The sequence below is a fragment of the Perognathus longimembris genome, chromosome 3, assembly GCF_023159225.1.
Source record: "Perognathus longimembris pacificus isolate PPM17 chromosome 3, ASM2315922v1, whole genome shotgun sequence".
NCBI lineage: Eukaryota > Metazoa > Chordata > Mammalia > Rodentia > Heteromyidae > Perognathus > Perognathus longimembris.
The window spans coordinates 38,629,066-38,650,943 of NC_063163.1; the positions used below are offsets into that span (position 1 = coordinate 38,629,066).

General features: G+C 38.6%; 1 protein-coding gene across 2 annotated transcripts in view; it reads right to left on the reverse strand.

Moving 5' to 3' along the window:
- The window catches only part of Epsti1 (epithelial stromal interaction 1), an 89,736-nt gene extending 72,504 nt beyond the window's left edge, over positions 1-17,232 (reverse strand). For both annotated transcript variants that reach the window (XM_048341310.1, XM_048341309.1), the window contains exon 1: positions 16,975-17,232. In XM_048341310.1, the coding sequence (XP_048197267.1) occupies positions 16,975-17,144 (170 nt within the window). In that variant the 5' untranslated portion in view covers positions 17,145-17,232. The remainder of the gene's footprint in view (positions 1-16,974) is intronic.
- Between the last annotated feature and the right edge of the window lie 4,646 nt (positions 17,233-21,878).

Below are 21,878 nucleotides of genomic sequence, written 5' to 3' on the forward strand. Positions count from 1 at the left end.
TCAACATAAAATACGATGACCCTTTAAATTTAGCCCCTTAATAGATTCCAAGGAATGCAACCATTTATCTCAACACCTGTTAAGGACTTATTACGCCAAAGGCTATGGAGAGGTACCAAAATACACACATCTACCTGTGTAGCAAAACTTACACTTTAGCAAGGAACAATTTAAAAAAATCAGACCAGACCACAAAGCTGTCCAAAAAGTATTATGATGAAAAGATGTAAGGAGTCAAATTATGGGAGAGAAGACTGCAAAAGACCCAAAGGAATGGGAAACTTCAGGAAAGGAATGACATCCGTCAAGATGCATGACACTCATCAACTGACATGCTGAATTGAAACCCTTTGGTAAAACTACTTAAAGATTATATATTAAAGATATATATGTATATATATATATATATATATATATATATGAAAAAGAAAACTTCAGAGAAGAACAAGAGCAGGCTAAAGCTAGCAGAGGACTCTGGAACAGCAAAATGTGTTTCTTGGCCAAGTGTTTGCAAACAATCCTTCACAGAGAATTTTGCAAGCCCACTGGGTTTTATGGAAATTTTGGAAAAGTTTGAAAAGAAAAAAAAAAACCTGCAATCAAGTCTGATACTAGATTGTCTCTGTAGAAGACACAAGAATCCTGGGTTGGAGACAAGGAGTGTACTGCACAGCCAACAGCATGATCATTGGCTTATTTTCCTCTCTTCTATTGGGTCTCAGATTTTATGGGGACAATCTTAAGTATAGGACTTCATACAGTCTCTGGCCAGTGTGCGTACCCAAAGAAAAGAAGAGTAATGAAATGAATTACCTAGGCCTGGAAAGAGTTTTTGATCAACCATATTTTTACTAATGGTCCTTGTCACTGTATTTGATTTTGGTACCCTGAGTATTGTTTATCTGAATTAGGGAAGGGAAATATCAAAATAAAAATGGTGAGACAAAGGACAAAGGGTGAACTAATACAACAGTAATGCTCACAAGACAATATGTTGGAAATAAACTGTACAATTTGGCAGGAGTGGGGGGGATAAGGGAAGGAAAGTGGGAGAAAAATGAGGAAGTGGGTAACAAATTTGACAAGAAAGGTACTCACTACCTTATGTATTTAACTGTAACCCCTCTGTATATCATCTTAACAATAAAATTAAATTTGAAAAAAATCATATTCTGTGTTAGGGAATACATTGGCAACCTCCTTAGCAATATTTTATTGGCTAATAATGTCAAATCTAAAACATCTTATGAAATTCGTAAGAAAGCATTGCCAAATAACTTAGCTTTCATTGCTCTCATTTGCAGTAAGAAAAGGAGACTAAATGTTAGAATATGATGCTTTTTAAAACAAATATCATGTGTCAGAGTATAATGCCCTGAGAGATAAAAAATATTCACCCCTTTGCTCTTAGCTTTTTCTTGACATGAATAGGAAACATCATTTATTAATGATATCAACCAATTAGTTTCTACCCACAGCAAAAGCCTTTGCCATTCTAGCCTTTCCAGCTTTCCCTTCAATAGGCTGACTCTACCCAAAGCTGTTTTTCTGGACAAGCCCACGCTACCTAGTTTTAGCATTCTGGTCATTTACTATTAAGCAACATTCAAGCTACTGAAACAAATATATGTTTTTTTAATGAGTTTCCTTAATTATCTCATTGAAATTTAACGCATTGTCTCAACTGGTATGATTATTTTCACTTCCCAACAGTGCTGAGACAGACTAAAGAACATTTGGAAAGAGTAACTACAGACAAAGAGAAATGTCTTTCTGCACAACAAAGGAAAGAAAAAGGAAGGGGAAAAAAAAAGATGAAAAACCCATTGTCCCTGTGAAGTCTCTAGGTTACACAACAGCCTCTCACATGTACATTCTTGTGCTGTTTTTATAAAATTTCATCCCTAAGCACTCTATGAAAAACTGTTATGTTGAAGTTATGAAAAATATCTTGGCTGGCTAAAGGTATTACATAAATATATCCCCTGGAGTGTGCAAACTGCACCAGATGTAATTTAAATTTCTAATTAGGAACAGTACTGGTCTGATTGAAAAAGAAATATAGTCAAGAATAGAAATTCAGAAGGAGGTAGTCAAGGAAGTTATAGATAACTTCAAATCCAGTAGTAGATATGGAAAGTCTAGTGTCCCATTAAATAAAAACAAAACTGGCTTGATATTTTCAAGAAAATTTTGTCTTTGGGCATGATTGGGGTGGGGGGAAGATTAGGAGGTAATGAAAGGCATTGGATGTTTTCCTAGATACAAGGATTCTGTTTTGCTTTTATTATATGGGATCTTCAATGTAGGAATCAGAAGCTTTGCTGTTTTTAATCCACAGTAGTGGCTGGGAATATGGCCTAGTGGCAAGAGTGCTTGCCTCGTATACATGAAGCCCTGAGTTCGATTCCCCAGCACCACATATATAGAGAACGGCCAGAAGTGGCACTGTGGCTTAAGTGGTAGAGTGCTAGCCTTGAACAAAAAGAAGCCAGTGACAATGCTCAGGCCCTAAGTCCAAGCCCAGGACTGGCAAAACAAACGAACAAAAATCCAGTAGTCAAAACTTAGGTTTCCAGGAGTTCATTTTTTAAACAGATTAAATTTCCAAGCAAAACAAGAAAAATAACAAGATGGGGCTGAGTAAATCACCCTTGACACCCTCACCTTGCCCCATGGCTGCTACCCAAGCCCTGACCCAGCATTCCACCCTTTGGGTGTGAATGGCCTTACAGTTCCTCTTTGGTTTCAGAACTTGTAGAATCTACAATATTTACCACCTAAGAAGCTCATACATACTTGTAATTGCTTAGTTCACTAATGCATACAACTTCTAGGTTCTATGAGAGGCTAAAATTGATAGCCAGAAGGTGAAAATTTGCTAGCAGCAGATCACCAGAGCCTTTGTTGGTCTGACAGCTTGATGGAGATCAGGAAGATATATGTGCATAGGTGTATGTACACACGTTCCAAGATCCCCATGTCAGTGAGACATGGCAAGTTTATATAAATTAGAAAAATGTACTCTGGTTTTCAGGTGGAGGTAACCCCCACCCAGGGTTTATGGTTAGGTAAATATTTCAGCTCTGAATGAGTACCTTAGCTGGGCAAGCTTATACCCCATCTCTCATTTGCCCAGAATAACCAACCCTAAAAACCCATCCAGGTTTGGTGGTCAACGCCTATAGTCCCAGCTACTCAGAAGATTACTTGAGCCCAATAGTTTTGAGATGAGCCTGAACCACGTAGCATGACCTTGTCTGAAAAGAAAACAAATAAACAACAAAAAATTGAAGAAGAAAAAAACAGCCCAGGTTAAAGAGTCAAAGTCTTGACATCCAACAAAACACTTAAGTTCAAAAAGCCTTCAGAGGACTGTCACTTCCACTAAAAGAATAGGGCCGAGGAATGTTCTTTTAAAGAATAGCTTAATTAAAAACGGACAATATCATCAAATCTATTTATTTATTAAATGCCTATTTAGTAAAGCTGACTAATTCCCCATTATGTATAACTTAATAAAAACTCAAGATGTGGCATGGAGTATATTTAAATCTATGTGACTATGGAAAACCAAAATCCTTTTTATTCTTTCTTTAGAAAGGAACATACTCATAAAAAGTCAGAAAAAATACTTTAAAAATATTTTTAAAGTCACTCATAATCCCAACCCTTGAGGAGTCCAATTAGTTTGCTTTGGGTAAATTTCCAATTTATGCTCTCTCCACATCATAATCCATCTTGTAATCCCATTTTAAGTATAATTTTATGACTTTGTAAATAGTTTTCCCAGTTCAGTGATACATATAGCATGTTTAGTACTAAATGGCTGCAAAACATTCTGCAGGTGTGTCATGGCTTCATTTGTTTCAGGTAGTCACTATTAGAAAAAGCCTAGTCTGTATGAAGCATAAAGCTTTTCACTGAGCGTTTTTTTTGTTTGTTTTTTGGAAGACATTTTAACAATTCTCTGAAGTCAATTCTCTGGGCAGAAATGTGAACTACATTTCAATTTCTCTCCCTTAGATCTCTCATTTTCATTTCTGAGTCCCATAGATAGTTCTCAATTCTTAAACTATAAGAGTCACTGGACCATCCCAGTTTTCCTTCACACTGTCTCTTGATGAATATATACCCTTATCTATTCAAGTTAACAATGTGCCCATAGAGCAGGTCCCAGTCTTTATAGATAAACATAGTCTTGAAATTAAATGTGGGATAGTCAGATATAAGTGAAAGCAACTGAGATAAACATCCAGAAAAGCAGTTTGAAATGGAGTTATATAGACAAGAAATGCTTTTTGCTGCTTTCTCCTTTCCTGGAGAACCTAGGGGGACCTAGGGCTCAAGCACCTATCTTGCTCAATGAGGGAAGTTTAATATACGTTGTGCCTTAGGACTGGCAACAAGGAAAGTCAGAAATAGTCTGCTACCTCTGACTGAAACAACACGTGGATGCTAATCTAGAGCCTTTCTGGCTTCACACCTGAATTCTGTTCATTCCTACTGACCAGTGGCTTAACTGTTCTATTTTTTCTTCTGTTTCATAGATGAAAATGGCAACAAGCCATTATATACTTCATCAATTAAAAATGCTTAGAATTATACCTGTACACGCAAATATCCTATTGTAAATGCCTATGACTTGTACTGTATCAGCCCTGGACCAGGGGCCTTCATACTTCACAGGAGAAAAATAAACAAAGTCTTGCTCAGGATACCTCTAGAGGACCTGATGTTATCTAATTATAACTATATATAACAAATGTTTAGAGACTCATCCTGAGCCACTACTACAACTTCTCTTATGCTGTGATTTAATCCTTATGCTGCATCTTTTTGCAAGAGAGTGTGTGTGTATATGTGTGTGTGTGTAATTTAGTTTTTCTAAATATTTTTTTACATTTGATTCTGACTGACTTTTCCCTCTACATCTATATCCTCATTCCTGATTCTTTTCTTTGGATCTTTAAAATGAAATGAATAGGGGCTGGGAATGTGGCTTAGTGGTAGAGTGCTTGCCTCGTATACATGAAGCCCTGGGTTTGATTCCTCAGCACCACATATACAGGAAAAGCCAGAAGTGGCACTGTGGCTCAAGTGGTAGAGTGCTAGCCTTGAGCAAAAGGAAGCCAGGGACAGTGCTCAGGCCCTGAGTTCAAGTCCCAGGACTGGCAAAAAAGAAAAAGAAAAAAGAAATTAATAAACCAGGCAACAGTGGCTCATGCCTGTCATCCAGGAGGCAGAGTTATGAGAACAAAGTTCAAAGCCAGTCCAGGTAGGAAATTCCATGAGAACCTTATCTCCAATTAACCACAAAGAAAGACAGAAGTAGAGTTGTGGCTAAAGTTGTAGAGTACTAGAGAAGCTCAAGGGGCAGCACCCAGGCCCTGAGTTCAAGCCCCAGGACTGACACTAATAGACACACACACATAAGCACGCGCACATGCACGCACATCTCCTGCAAATATTAGCACAATTCTAAGCCCAGACTTTATTCCTTGGCTTATTAAAATGTGATATAGCTTGTGGCAATGGCAAGGTTGACAGTAGCGCAGGCCTGTAATTCTAGCTACATGGGAGGCTGCAAAAGAAGAATCTTAGGGGCTGGGAATATGGCCTAGTGGCAAGAGTGCCTGCCTCATATACATGAGGCCCTGGGTTCGATTCCCCAGCACCACATATACAGAAAATGGCCAGAAGTGGCGCTGTGGCTCAAGTGGCAGAGTGCTAGCCTTGAGCAAAAAGAAGCCAGGGACAGTGCTCAGGCCCTGAGTCCAAGCCCCAGGACTGGCCAAAAAAAAAAAAAAAGAAGAAGAATCTTAGTGTGAAGGCAGTTATGGTCTCTCTGACTTTTCTGCCCAGGCTGTCTTTTTCTAAAAAATAGCCAGCAAAACCAACCCAGATGCCCCTCAGTAGACGAATGGATCAGGAAAATGTGGTACATATACACAATGGAATTTTATGCCTCTATCAGAAAGAATGACATCGCCCCATTTGTAAGGAAATGGAAGGACTTGGAAAAAATTATACTAAGTGAAGTGAGCCAGACCCAAAGAAACATGGACTCTATGGTCTCCCTGATTGGGAATAATTAGTACAGGTTTAGGCAAGTCATAGCAGAGCATCACAAGAGCTCAATAGCTATGCCCTTATGATCACATAAGATGATGCTAAGTGAAATGAGCTCCATGTTATGGAAACGATTGTTATATCAGAATGGTAACTACTTTCAATGTCCCATGTGTATCTGTAGCTTCTATTATTGATGATGTTCTTGTATCACCTTCCTGTGGTTGTACCTACACTGTCTCTGTAATCTTATCTGAGTATATTGGAAACTGTGTATACTGGTATTAGAACTAGGAAATTGAAAGGGAATACCAAAATTGAGAGACACAGGGTAAAAAAAGACAAACAACTACAAAAGCAATATTTGCAAAACTGTTTGGTGTAAGTGAACTGAACACCTGTGGGGGGGGGAGGGAAAGGGGGAGGCAGGAGGGGGGTATGAGGGACAAGGTAACAAACAGTACAAGAAATGTATCCAATGCCTAACGTATGAAACTGTAACTTCTCTGTACATCAGTTTGATAATAAAAATTTGAAATAAAATAAAATAAAAAATAGCCAGCAAAAAATCAGGGCTGGGGGTGTAGTTCAAATTGTAGATCACCAACCTTGCAGTACTGCCAAAATATTTTCTACATATAAACAAATATTAAATATACAAATTTGTGACAAACTACTTCTAGATTCCAAAAGCCTAACAAGAAAAAAAATTAAAACATTAGTAAAATGAATACCTAAATACTATCTGCCTGTATTTACCTCATGTTAATACTTTGCACGTGAGTCTTCCCTCCCCTCAACCCCCTCCTCTACCTATCCTACCTTCCTCTCCCCTTTCTTCCCTTCTATTGGGAAAGCTAACTTCAGGATCACAACACATAACCCCTACTTTCACAAGTATCTCCAAAGAACAAAGACATTCTCTTATGTACACAGTAATAACATTATCACATCCCAAGGAATTTATTAACACAACACTGTCTGATTATATTCAAATTTCCAAGTTATTTTACTCTAAATATTCCTTGCACTCTACCTCATCCTGGTTCCAATCACGAGCTCCACTCTTTTTCTAGGACAAGTTCTTTGACTTTTATCTTTCTCGACAACTCTTATTGTTGTAGCATTCAGGTGGACTGTCTGCCAGAATGTACCTACCACAGGGTGATTTAAGGATTAGGTTAAGTTTTTTTTTTAGAAAGAGCACTACCCAGGAGGTTATTATCCAAGAGTCGATAGGGAAGACAAGGGTTGTTGTTTCCATGATGAAAGAATGTACAAACCAGTACCCGCCTGTGTTGTGCCCAGCAATCACATTTTAAAATACAGATGAGACAGAGTATACCGTCTAGCCAACCATCCCTCCCCCTTGACAGATCAAAGGGCATAATGGCTATAAGATGTTTTATTTGTTGGTTAGTTGTTTTTGGTTTCTTTTGTCTTGTGTTTTGTTTTGTTTGAGACAGTCTGTAGCCCAAGATGAACTCAAACTCAGGATCCTTCTGTCTCAACCTCCAGAGTGGTGGATGTTGGGATCATAGGCGTGGACCACCATGTCGTACCCTAGCCTTTGAATTTGACTACCAGCTAAATGTCTTCAGCTTTTCTACAGGACTTTAATGGATTGCCTTCTAAGGCTTCCGTTTTGAAGGGTTGAGGAGGAGGTAGAATTATAAACATTATAGAACAAAGGAACCCTCATCAACTGATTTTCTGATATAGAGCAGATCCTTCAAAGGCAATCTTTTCCCTTTGGTTATTATATTTTTTTGTCTTAAGCTTTTGTTTCAGATTCAAATGCATTCTGAATAGATGCAATTAACCTTAACAATATGTATCACCTTTCAGCCCTCTACTGACTTTGAAGTAAGTAACCTTACTGTGTAATTGAGCTAAATTTCATTTTTTCTCATTTCAGCTATACTTCAGCTGATTATTATAGGTATTATGTGTTTTCGAGCTTTCATCATCCTGTTGATTTATTGTTTCACTGGTTTAGCTGTCAAAGACTTTATGAAAAATATCCATTCATTTTTGATGATACAGTATTCAAAAGAAAAATGATTGCTCCCCAAGACTTGGCATATTACAAATGCATACCATATCAAGGAACAGAATGCAACACCCTAAAAGGTGGAAGTAAGACCCTAATTTCTACCCTCCTCCACAAACAGAAAGGAACATTTGATTTAATCAAACTGAAATCTCTTTTCTTTCAAGCCTTTCTAACAACTCTTCTGCCATGCATAGAACTACTTTTCAAACTATAGGTGGTAACCCACTACTTGTGGGTTATGAAATCAATTCAATGAATCTATTTTTAAGAAATAATAATGTCAGAGTATCACATGTAAAAAGGGTGAGAATTGTTTTGTGAAATTCCTTTATGTGCATATGTATACTTATATATACACAGATATATATAGTATACATACACACATACACACACACACACACACACACACCTTCTGTATCCATAAGTGTACAGGGTCATGATCTCAGACAAATTAATTGTTCACTGTAGGCTTATTCTAAGACCTGAATTTTTTTTTTTTTACAGGAAGTCATTGTGTATGGCAACAGTGAGAAGACTGGTCTAGCCAGGAGACCACCAAACTGCCTTTTGTGAAAAGCCACAAAGAATATACAATCCTCTTAGAAACTTGATTCTTGCAAACCTTTTTAAGCTAAATCACTGTTAAAGCTGTGATGGGTGCAAGATAGACTGCCCCTAAATAAAGTGCTTTGGCATTTGAGAAAACAGCAGAAGCAAGATCTCTCTGATCTTTCCTACTCTTCTAAGTAGGCAAGTAGGCATAGAATTGTTTGCACTTTCTCCAAAGAAAGCCTTCAGAACCTCATTTCAGAAAAATACTCCCTAAACCCAAAGGAAATGAAGATCCAGAAACATGAAGAATCTGAAAAAATAGGCATTTCCAGGTGTGTATAATTTATTAGCATTAAATCTTACTACTGTTGAACTAGTCATAACTGCCATGAAACTGTCTACCCTTCATCAAACCTAAGTATAAAAAGAAAAGTTCTTGACAACCATGGTGGTACATGTTCCTAATCCCAGTACTTGGTAGCTGACCTGATAGCGTTCAGAGCCAGCCTGAACCCCATCTCAAAGTACTAATAATACAAAATGATAATAATGTTTTCTGTGTAGGTCTTCATTTCTGATGACCCAAACTTCTCATTTCACATAAAATTACATCAAATAAATTTGCATGCTTTTGTCTTCTTCATCTCTTTTCATATAAGGCCCCAGCCATGAGCGTAGGGAAAAGATACAGTTCTCATTTGCATATGTAAATAAACCACATATGTGTTTCTACTTTACAGTCTCTTTAGCCTATGACATTTCTCTTCTCCTGGTCTGGACTGAAAACCACAGACTGGGCATTTGCTAGCTGCAATTCACATCCTCCTTCACTTGCTGAGCTCCATCAGGACCCAGGCTTTGCTAACAGACTCATGCTTGAGCACTGGTCTTATGATTAAAAAGAGCAATAAGAACGTGGAAAATCATTTACCTGTAAAGTAGCAAAGTTTTTATTTTGAAGACAGAATCAATAATGTATATGACATGTTTAGTACAAGGTCTACCTGCGTGGTTAATTACTACAGATACATGAAATGGTGATGTCCTGGTAATATGCAGCACAGTGGTAGAATGCTTGCCTACCATGCCACAAGGCTCTGAATTCAATCCCCAACATGGCAAGGAGAGGATAAATGAAAAACTGGATGTTATTCTGAGATTTTTTTTTCCAGGAGTTTTCAATCACATCTAACTTACTTTGTGCTATAAGAATTTTGCTGTGGTTCACCATATTTCTTGTTTCAAATATAAAAAAGCAAATTCCTACCAATTAGTTTTATTCTAGGGTATGATTAAACTATTTAGAATAGTTTGATAATAGTAATGGTTGAGATACCAACCCAGCTCATTAAATGGTACTATTATCATGAAGAGTTAACTATTGACAATTACCTTTACAAGCTTTCTGAAGGCTTTTGAGCTTAGGGATTGAGTTAAATAACCCCTTAATGAATAGCTACCAATATTGATCCATCAGAAAAATTACTAACCAGAAGCAGTCATCAATTTTCTCTTCCAATGTACTATCATTTCAGAACGCTAAAAGGAATTTCTGCCGTTCCCAGAAAGAGAAATAAGCCTGATGCTTTCATACCATTTAGAATCTATGGGGAGAAGCTTATTTTCTCATAATCATGTGGAGAAAATAAATTAAAATCCGGACTGTTGCAGTGAGGAAGAAACAGTGAGTGTAGTTCTCACAGGTGCTAATGACTTTGTAAAACCTGGCAGCTAATTTAAGACTATTTTATATGGCTAGTTTTGATGTAACAAAGTTGAGTCAAGTTCTGGCTTAGCCATAAGAAACTATACTTTGGGGTTTTGGCATGCATTAAATAAGGGTATTTATAAACATTGAATTAATATTAAAACTTAACGACTAAATTATCATCTAGCCCACTTTATATCCTATCTTATCTAACATGATTTATAAAATGTAACACAACAGGGATTGGCTTTTAATAAGTGCTCTTACAAAGCTTGTTCTTTATTTTCTTTACCTCTCTTGAGAGTTTGGAAAGAAAGAAGTGTCCATAGCAAATTGTGTTATTTCCTTCTCCAAAGCTAAATGAGCTGATGAGAAACACTGAAGTTGAATGAACAGAACTAGAAAATACTCTTGGACTACAATGGAAATATAAGAGAAAAAACAGTGCATATACCCAATTTGCATAGATCTGTATGTGAGTGTTGGACAGGAGGTTAAAGTATCTTCACTGTTGTGGTCAGGATATAGTATATTGTAAAGCTTGTGTCCCTTAGAGCCAGGTATGGTGCCACATGCTTTTAATTCCAGCACTCAGATGGCTGAGGCAAGATCTTAAGTGTGAGGCCAGCCTGGGCTGCATATTACAATGAGTCAGACGCCAGAATGTCCTATGCAGCAAGACCTTATTTCAAAAAACATAAAATATAAAGGAAATATACAAGAAGCAGAAGCCAAGATGGGGTGTATGTATAAGAGATACCCTAGGTTTGTGCTGGTGTGGGGGGGGTAGCTTGTTAAAAAACAAAAGAGGAGGGATGAGTAAGTAGACAAGAAAACATGAGTGGATCTAGCACCTAAGAAAGGGTGGAAGACTGAGCAGGAAGAGCCTCAAACTGCTACAGTGCTCAGGATAACATGGACAGGGTAGTGAACAGGTTTTGGCTGAGGAGTCCAACAGGTTAGCATGAGGCTAGAACAAACTGTCACTTGGGGCTCCTTGTGCCTGGGCCCTGGCTGGGAAGAGGGCAGTAGAAGAGTGGGAAGAAAGGGAAGAAGAGATGCAAATGGGTATGATCCCCACAGCAAGTTCTTTTGAAGCACCATCTCTGCAAAACAAATTTCTCTAGCTGCCACAGAAACCAATTCAACTACTATTCAAGTAATAAATATCTAAAGCCAGATGTGATGGTTCACACCTGTAATCCTAGCTACATGGAGGCAGAAGATGAGAGAGTAGATCTTATAGATCAGCCAGGGCAGAAGATTAGTGAGATCTCATCCCATAAAACAACCTAGGCATGGAAGTTCACATCTATGGTCCCAACTATTCTTGTAATCCCGGCTACTTGGGAGAAAAGTAGAAGTCCATGAAGTCCATGGCCACCCATGCAAAAAAAAAAAAAAAAATCAGAAGAAAAGGAAATCAGAAAAAAAAGCTGGAGATATGATCTAGCAAATACAAGGCCCAGAGTTCAAACCCCAGTATTATATAAATGAACAAACATAAATAGTATTCAGTCACTACCCCTGGCCTAGCACCAAATTCCCCAAACATTTAGAATTTCTAGAGTAAATATCTCCTCATGATGCTAAGGATCCCTAAGTAGTTTGAAGATGAGATCTGGCAGCTAGAAAAATCTACTTTATAATTAAATGGAATGTTCAGCCCCACTCCAACTCTGAGCAGAAAACGAGGTCAGGAGATGGAATTAAATTACCAGTGGGCAAGGATTTAACCAATATGCCTGCACAGGAAGCCTCTATGAAGGGCCTGCATGTCTCGTGAGCTTCCAGATTCAGAACTGTGAACACATAACATATAGGAGAGTGAGACAACCAGACAGCACACAAACTATCTGCACACAGCCCTTCACCTTTGCCCCAGTACATCATCCTGTGTATGTCGTGCACTTGGCTGTTCCTAAGTTGGATCTTTTATAATAAACTAGAATTCTGAGTGGCTTCTGTTGAGTTCTGCAATTCATTTTGGTGAATTAAAAGGCCTGAGGGGGAGAGGAAAGTTTTTAGGAACTTCCAAATTTGTAGATTTTTGTATAATAAAGAGGAAGTGAAGGCTGCTCAAAAGAGTGAGCAGCGAAACACAGAAACCCACTGTCCCTACAAATGTAATAGTTTTGATGAGTAGAAGTACAGGTAGGTTGGAGATTACAATTGCAATTGGTCTCTGAAGTCTCAAAGGGAGCAGTGTTATAGGATTGAGCATTTAATTTGGGGGGATCTGTATTGACTTTGGGTAGTATCAGAATTGAGTTGTGGGGAATACAGTTGGTGTCATACAGTTAATTGGTGTTAAAAAGACTTATTTGGATTTGATGTTGGAAAACAAGTGTCAATCAAACATGATAGCTCACACCTGAAATCTTAATACTTGGGAGACAGAGGCAAGTGGATTCTGAATATGAGACTCGCCTTTGTGACACTGCAAAACCCTATCTCAAAACAGTGACCCCACCCCATACTTTCTCATCCTATAGGTCAAAGGTCAGATATCACTTCTTAGGAAATATTTTTCCTGTAATCAAGACTAGCTCTGACCCCAAGTTTCTTTTATAGTACACAAAGTTCCATGTGTAGGTTGGAGGCATGGCTCACGTGGGAAAGTGATGTTGTTGCCCAAGAGCAAAAGTGTCAGATACCAGCTTTGAGTCCACATATATAATTACGTGATAAATGTCTACCACATCACTTGGATTGTAAGCTTTGTAAGGTTGTTTTTTATTTGTTAAAATACTTATCCAAAGCTTAGAGTTCATCTGTTATATAGTTGTTATGAGGATTGAGTTAGCGGATGTAACACACAATTACACAGGAAACATTATATGAGTACCTGCTATTATTATTGATCATCATTAAGGACCTAGAGTACTCAAAAAGGAAGCCACGAGTGTTAAGGTAAAAGAATGTGTATACAGATTAAATTACAAAGTAAACAGTACATTACAAAGTAAACAGTACAGTAAGATTCTACATTATGGGTTAATTTTCAGAATTTGTTTTTTATTTCCTTCAACACAATCCAGCTAAAGGACCACATTGTGGAATGATGATAGCTAAGTATCTGGATGAAGTGAACCTTTTATCACTAGCACAGGCAAACGCCTACTGCCCACAATTGGGCAATAGTTTTTAATAATAGTTTTTAACCTAGTTACAAACCCATGCCTTTGCTTCTATCTAATTATTATATAAGTGAAAGATTCTTACAAAAAACAAGCAGAAATGGAAAATAGGATAAAAGATCTCTTTGGATTACAACTCTAAATAAGATTTTATTTTTCTTTAAATTTGTGATGATAGTTCATAGTATTTAAAGACTAGGTAAAAATTTCTGGGTAAAAATAGCTGGAAAAGTCTATATGAATTAGTAAATACTCATGATTACTGAAATCCAAATGCCATCAAGTACTAAGCTTTGCTTGATAATGCATCAGAGGTCCTCAGGAATCACTGATTTAAGAGACTGTTCTATACTTTTACTAATGTATTTTGTTTATAAGCAGGCAGGTATTAGAAATAAGTATTTTTTCAAGGTACAAGTATCAGTTTTTGGGAAACAAGATAGTACTTATCAATAACTTTGTCAAATGAACTCAAGGCAATTAGCTCCCCATGTTTACTGAATTTTCTCTTCAAGGCTATCACAATAGCATTTTAACAGTAAGGAAACTGAGGTATAATATATGCAAAACTTCTTATTCAGAGAGCAAGTGACAGCATAGAACTCGAACCTAAGTCATTCCTAGCATCAGAGCTCATGTCCCTAACCCCACACTGGGTTCAGTGCCCAAATGAGTCAACAGGTTGCTCACAAATAAGATAAATTCCAGCTTTTCCCTATACGGAAGCTCAAAAGAAATCTCACTTTTAAGTTCTTATCCTCCCTATTCTCTAAATTTCCTATCAGAAAATGCTCCTGATTTCTCTCTCCAAAATAAAACATTTCTAACTCTGCTGTTGTTTTCACTGAGATATTTGTCACTCAACCACTGTCCTTGAGCTCCTATTTCCATTGAAGGAGACAAGGAAGCAGACACACATAATGGAAATGTAAGCATTCACAGTGATCCCATCAGAATTTTAGATGTTAAACACTTAAAAAGGAATGTATCTTTTAATACTATGTTTACTGCAAATGATTCACATGAGGAGGAAAGGAAGCATTTTACGAGAGGTAACTGAATTCCTCTAGGAATTTCTCCACTTGCAAATCTTCTTAGGAATCACAAAATAGTGTGCACTGAGGTCTTCAGGATATTGAAGCCTGGGTGATTATGAGAAAACCACACCTTTCTGAGCAATCTGGTCCAGCTGGAGGCTGAAGTAATTACCATCCAATAAGAAGATAGATGGATATAACCACTAATGCATACAAGAAGGTAAGAACATACAAGAAGCTGGCTACATCTAAACAGTTTTGTTTTTTTTTAATGAGGTCTTCCTGTGTAGCTCTCAAGGTAGCTTCACACTCGTGATCCTTCTGCTTCAGCCTTGAGTGCTGGAATCACAAGTGTGAGCCACCATACTTGGGATAAGAGATGCTTTCTAATAGAAAAAGTCATGTAAATGATTTTTTTTTATCATTAACCACTCATGGACACGAGGCCATCTGTCTGTGACCTCTGTTGCTATTAAATGCTTCGGCTTATAGACATGTAGGTTACTTGGAGCTAATGAGCTTCTGTTGTGGCCAGAAGCCAATTACTCTTAGAGAAATTCTGCAATTTCGAATTGATTTCCAGACCATCACTCATCAAAGGTAACCCTACCCTGAATAATATTAATGGTGTGATATTTCCAAAAGTTGAGGAATGAAGACTAGGGTCATGGCTCAACTAACTGTCTACCAAGCTCAAAGCCATGAGTTCAAACCCCAATATTGCCCCCAAAAAGCATAAATGAAAGTTGAAGGATGAGAGCTACTCTGTTTACTGGCTACAAGGTAATATAGCTGTTCCTTAGCAACTAGTGTTTGTCTTTCCTGTGACAAAGAAATCATAGCTGGACAGGGGAAAGGAAAATTAAAATCATTTGGCCAGTTCCAATTTATTAAGGCTTCCCTTCAAAGACATCTGTGTCTCTAGAAACAGTAGTGTTAAGTAAAAGCAGCACATGCCACTGGGAGGAAAAAGGATCTTGTGACCTTATATGTCATGCATCTTTCCAGGATACTCAAAGCAGTCTCTGAACCAAAGACCAAGAACAAACCCCACCTATCCGTTTCTGCTGAGCATCCATCTCCATTCCTCTCTTCTCAACATCTCCCTCTCTCAACCCCACTCTACCCGATCCCCAGAGGCTTTAGTAGACCTGGAATTGGATTGGGCTGGAGCCTGTCAATCCTTTGTGTCTCATCCTTCTTGGCTGGCTGCTGGCTAGTGAAAAAAGGGTAGAGATGGGATGAGGAATAATGGGGCATACAAAAGGGGTGATATAGATGAAGATACATTTTACTACTCATAACCCGACTTAAGGAATTGTAACCTGTGTACAATTGCTTAATAAAATGAAAAAACAGCAAAAACAAAAACAGCCAGGCTAAATGGCTCACACCTGTAATCCTAGCTACTCAGAAGGCTGGGATCTGAGGACTTCGGTTCCAAGGTAGCTTGAGCAGTAAAGACCTCAGCGACTCTTATCTCCAAGGAATTATCAAAGCTTGAAGTAACGATGTGGCTCAAGTAGTAGAGCACTTAGCTGTGAGCACAAGGCTCAGGGATGGTGCCCAGGCACTGAGTTCAAACTCTAGAGAGCAGAAAGAAGAAAAGAAAGAAGAAGGAGGAGGAAGAGGATGAACAGGAGGAGGAGGAGAAGGAAAAGGGGGAGGAAGAGGAGAAACAGGAGGAAAGAGGAGGAGGAGAACAAGAAGAATAAGAAGAGGAAGAGGAGGAAGAGGAGAAGAAAGAATGAACTAATATGATGAAGACAACTACAACAACACAGATGGACAGTCAGGCACCCATAGCTCAAATCCTTCAACCCTAGCTACTCGGAAATTGATATCTGAAGATCATGGTTTGAAGCAAGCTGGGGCAGGAACAGCTGTAGGGCTGTATCTCCAATTAACTGCTAAAAAAAAGCCCAAGGTGGAACAGTGACTCAAGTGGTAAATTGCAAGCCTTGAACAAAAATAACTCAGGGATAGTGCCCAGGTTCTGAGTTCAAGCCTTGGCACACATGCACATACACATGCACAACAGAGAACCTATTTGCATAATTTGTTAGGGTATAAATTCTGAAAATACCTGAAAGTTAGCAAGACACCTACATAGGCTCAACACAACTAATGCTTTCAATCCTGTAGCCACTGAGAAAAATTACAAGTAGTGTTTTGGAAAGAAGAAGTGAGGACTTACATATTCAGTCAAGAACTGAAACCTGGCAGATTCAAGGTGTAATAAGGGAAATCATGAATGAGTTTATTTAGGCAAATAACATTTCTTTTTCCATAACCCTATGATCCACCCTTATGGTTTCAAACTCCAAAATGAAAAATAAAAAATAGAAAGCCAGAGAATGTTTAAGGACAGGGCTCACACCACCCCCAGAAAAGCCATCCCACACTTACCTCTGCTGGCCAGCCTGCCCTGGGCTCTTCAGCGCAGGACCTTGGGAGAACCTCTGTAAACCTTGTCTCTGGCTTTGCAGTGAGCCCGGCCCCCCACACTGCTCACTGGAAACTCTGGGGGTGGAAGAAGTGCGGGGCCTGGTGCCTACCACTCTGCTGCGGGTGTACATGGTGCCGACCCGTGGGTCCCAGGTGGTGGCCGCTGCAGGAGGAAGGCAGGAAGGATGGATGCAGGACAGGACGCTCCAACTCCTGAGATTCTACAGGGCAGGGGCAGCGGTTTTAACAGATGAGTTTCGATTTCTCCTAACCAGCCTCAGGGAGCCCCGCCCCTGAGAACTTCCCCATTCATTCCACCCAGTGCCCTCTGACCCCACTGAGGAGTAACAGCCACTGGGGGCATCCCCAGCTGGGATGCTAAAGGAAGATGAAGGATTCCTCCAAAGACTGGTGAATTGGCTTGAGTCCTCACAACCACCTGGGAGAAATAGAATCAGCCACAGACAACTTGGGGGCAGCCCACAAAATAACTAAAATCTGGAAAAAACCAAGAACGTGTTAACAAGGATCTCTAATTTGAGGTGACTGTTGGTTATTTAAGGATGTGAAGAATGATTCTCTGAGGTGCCAGACATTAGGCCTAGAACTCAGTTCAATGGAAGAAACCATCACAGCTTACTAGTAATGGCTGAAGTTTGACTGTTACCATGCAGGAAATGGAAAGTGAAATCAAATGAAAAAGAAAATTCACTTTTGTGAATTTTTTGCAAAAGCAAGCAGAGGGCTCAAAGCAAGCCGAAGGCTCAGTGCAGTTGATTCTTGCTTGCTGAGTAATAGATCAAACATTTCTTTAACTACAGGATGGTGGTTTTTAACAATATGGATTTGCAAAACAGTGAGAGTCTGGGGGTGATGTGTGGCACCACATTTTAAAAATGTTGCTAGGTAATTCTGATGTGTATGGCTGGCTGTGTATGTGGGGAGCTTCTTCTATTCAAAGAGGAAATTAAACAAATGCTAATGCTGACATGTCATACATAAAGTGGCAGGCAGAATGTAAAGCTAGTGGATACAGCCTTACAACTCTTAATTCAAGAAAAGAGATATTTAAAAATGAACCACCCCGATGAGGTAGAAAAGGCCAGGCAAGAGCAAAATGTCCTGAGTTCAACTCCCAGTATTGGCACACATACGTGTGCATGCATGTGCACACACACACACGAATGAGCCACAAAAGACATGAGAGCTCATCAGAAAGGAGACATTGGGGCAGACACCTATGGCTTAAAATGATCGCTATAAACCTGACTTCAGATGCTATGGTGTGGTAGGAACCCAGCCAACCTAGGAGCTGGATTGTCTTCCTTTATGACTGATGCTTAGAAACAAAGACAACTACATGTTTGATTGCTAATGAAAGAATGAAATTGGAGGGCTGGGAATATGGCCTAGTGGCAAGAGTGCTCGCCTCGTATACATGAAGCCCTGGGTTCGATTCCCCAGCACCACTTATATAGAAAATCACCAGAAGTGGCACTGTAGCTCAAGTGGCAGAGTGCTAGCCTTGAGCAAAAAGAAGCCAGGGACAGTGCTCAGGCCCTGCCTGGGTCCAAGCCAAGGACTGGCAAAAAAAAAAAAAAAAAGAATGAAATTGGAGGGGGACAAGTGTGAGGCAGAGGGGAGAAAGTAGTGGCAAGGAATCAGGCTTCCTATACCACCTGAAAGTGTTAGAGCTCTAGTGAGTGGGCCAGAGGTCCCAAAGGTTAATATAGATAAAATGTGTGATGTAAGGAAGGACTGAGCATCAGAGGCTTTCTAGCAGAAGAGAAGACAGCCTGGGAAGTACTTTGAGACCTGTTCAGCTATGTAATGGCCACATAACTGAAAGGTCTCTTAATTTCTCAGAGGATCCATTTTCTCATTGGCACAATATGACCTGAAGTTGCAATACTTACTCAGTGGGAATTGTGAGGGACAGGGAGATAGATAGTCACATCAGTGATTCTCATATGGAATTGATTTTGCTTCCACAGATATTAGGCAATGCCTAGACAGTTTTTTTTTAATTGTGCAACCTAGATGCCGGGGGGGGGGGCCCTACTGCCACATAGTGGAGAGAGGCCAGTGACCCAACCCTGACCATCCAGAGTAATGAGGTTAAAAAGCTCTGATCAATGTTATGCCCCTCTTAGAGTCTCACTAATTTAACAGTACAGTTTTAATGGTTACTTTATGGTTTTTGCTTTATGGCTGGACAGATGGCAGAACCATTTAACAGGAGGAACAACAAATGTGAAGGAAAAGTAACAGTATCTTTAGGGACTATTTGGTTTGAGGTGCCTGTGGCATGAGAAACACAGGATGGAGTCCAACAAAAAGAGAACCAACATGATCTTTCTGAAGATCAGCATCAAAATCATTTCTGCTGGAAAAATCATACTGGAACCCTTGATACAAAGGAGGAAGCAATTGTTTTGATGGTTGGTTTACATCTAACATTTGCATAAGGGAAAATCCAAGAGCTGGGGGAAACCCAGTTCTCCAAAAGAATACATCTAGTTGACCCATAGTTATCATAAAATCTGTCCCATATCCCATATCAAAGTTCTAAATGTACATGAAAACTAGAGAACAATAGGCCAAAACAATTTTTTTACACAGCTCACTCCTTGATTGGCCACAGTCTCCAAACAATAAATAAAATGTGACTGTGATTTATTATTATGGTAGATAGCTAAAAGCTTAAGGGTCCTCAAGAATAGGCTGTATACCAACCATTTTCTCACCTTACATGTGTGCATTGTGTAAAAACATGCACTAGCTTTTTATCAGAGTTGTTCTATAGAGATGGTTGATAGAAAGAAGCAAGGTCAAGGGGAGTAGATTCAGAAGCCTCATCCCCATTTCAACAAAGAACCTTCTTCACTCCTTATATATTCTACACATTAGACTGCTGCCTAAATTTTCTTTCATGCAAGAATTCTGTCTCTTTTAGGATTTGGGATTCACTATATTAGATAATTACCTAGGAGAATGATTTAAGGGATCAGAGACACACCTAAAATCTAGTGGGCTTGTTATATTGCCTGATCTGGCCAATTAGACATTCATTTAGGAAACGATTTTCTTTTAAAATATCACTACTTTCTGGGAAATAATCATTTAATCATTCCTTTAGGTAAACGAGTTTAATCTGAATAAAAGACTTTTTTGATTCAAGAAATGAGAAGCTGAGTGAAAAGGAGAATTCAAAAATTATGCAAAAGAAAAGGCTACAAAATGAAGCATTATTGGAGGGTGGAAATTTAGGAATAAAATGAGTGATTTTAGCCAGTCTAATGAGCACTGAGAGATAACATCAAACCAAAAAAGCCCTCATCAATTTGTTCTGCTGCTAACATGTCTATACCTTCCAAGAAAAACATGAAAATACATATCTGATTCTTAAATTGTTTCCCTTGGATAGCTCCTTCCTTAGGGTGCATGGATATGTAAAAATAGAAGATGCAGGAACAAATTCTTTTTTTTTTTTTGCCATAGTGTCTCAGTGAAAAAATCTTAGTTTCTGAAAATTCTAAAAAAAAAAAAAAAAAAAAAAGTTATGTTTCCTTAAGCTTGGCTTTTCACTGTGATGTTAGAGCAGTATTTACTCTAACAGTTTTTAACTACCTTCTTAGAAGGGGTATAATTTCTACTTAATTCTTAGTATCTCTGTGAGCATGGTGTGTGTGTGTGTGTGTGTGTGTGTGTGTGTGTGTGTGCGCGCGCGCTTATTTGCCTCATGATTATTTCATCTTTTAAAAAACTTGTCTACCATAACATATAAAATGCCAGAGTTAGAATTTACTATAATTTCATGCAAAAAATATGTACTACTTGCTACATCAGACCCTGGAACTATTGTAACACAGTCAGGCCTGCACAACTATGATCTTCCCATCTCAGCCTCACAAGTGCTGGGGTTACTACTTCATTTTAGAAATGAGGAAGCAGAAACTAGGAGAAGCTAAGTGACTTTTCAGGCTGTGCACAAATTAGTGACAGAGGAAAAAACTTGAATTTAGGTTTTACAAATCTCATTGTTGACATTTTGGAAGACAATTTAGACAAAACATTTTTTTGACAAAATTCACAATTTGAAATGTTTTTCACTTATCATAAATTTCCCAGTGATTAGCTATGTATTATATCCCTAAACTAAAACATTTATTTCAATAGTTTCCAAACATATCAAATAGCAAAACTAATAAGAACTTTATCCAAAGCAAGGTGGCTTAATCCTACCATCCTTGAGAAGCAGAGATCAGAAGATTGTGGCTCAACACCAGCCTGAACCAAAGAATAGTTCAGGAAACTCCATCTTGACTAATGGCTCTGTCCAGTGCCTGTCATTTCAGAAACACCATTAAGCACAAATAGGAGGATCACACTACAGACTAACCTAGGCATAAAGCAATAATCAACACAAATAGGGCTGGTAGGTAGAGTGGCTCAAGTGGTAGAATGCTTATCTAGCAAGCATGAGACCCAGTACTGAAAAATAAATCACAAAACAAAAAACCCAACCTACTACTCTAACGTACATCCATATAATACACGATTGAATGATTTCCAAATGACAATATTATGTATAACTTGTCAAAATTTCCTAAGTAGTAAGCATACTAAATTTGTGTTGAAATATCTTTCCTTTAACAGTTAAAATGTCAAACTTTGTAGTACAGCATAAAGAATTCCACTTAAAAATGGAAAGATATATTGGTGGTCTCTGCTTTTCAGATGACAATGGATAGTGTCACTTGAGAACATGAGGAATGTAGAAATGTAGTTTTAGTGATCTGTAGTGGCTGAATCTCCTTGTTTGTCAATGGGTGTGTGTCACCTACCTTAGGAATAGGTGACAG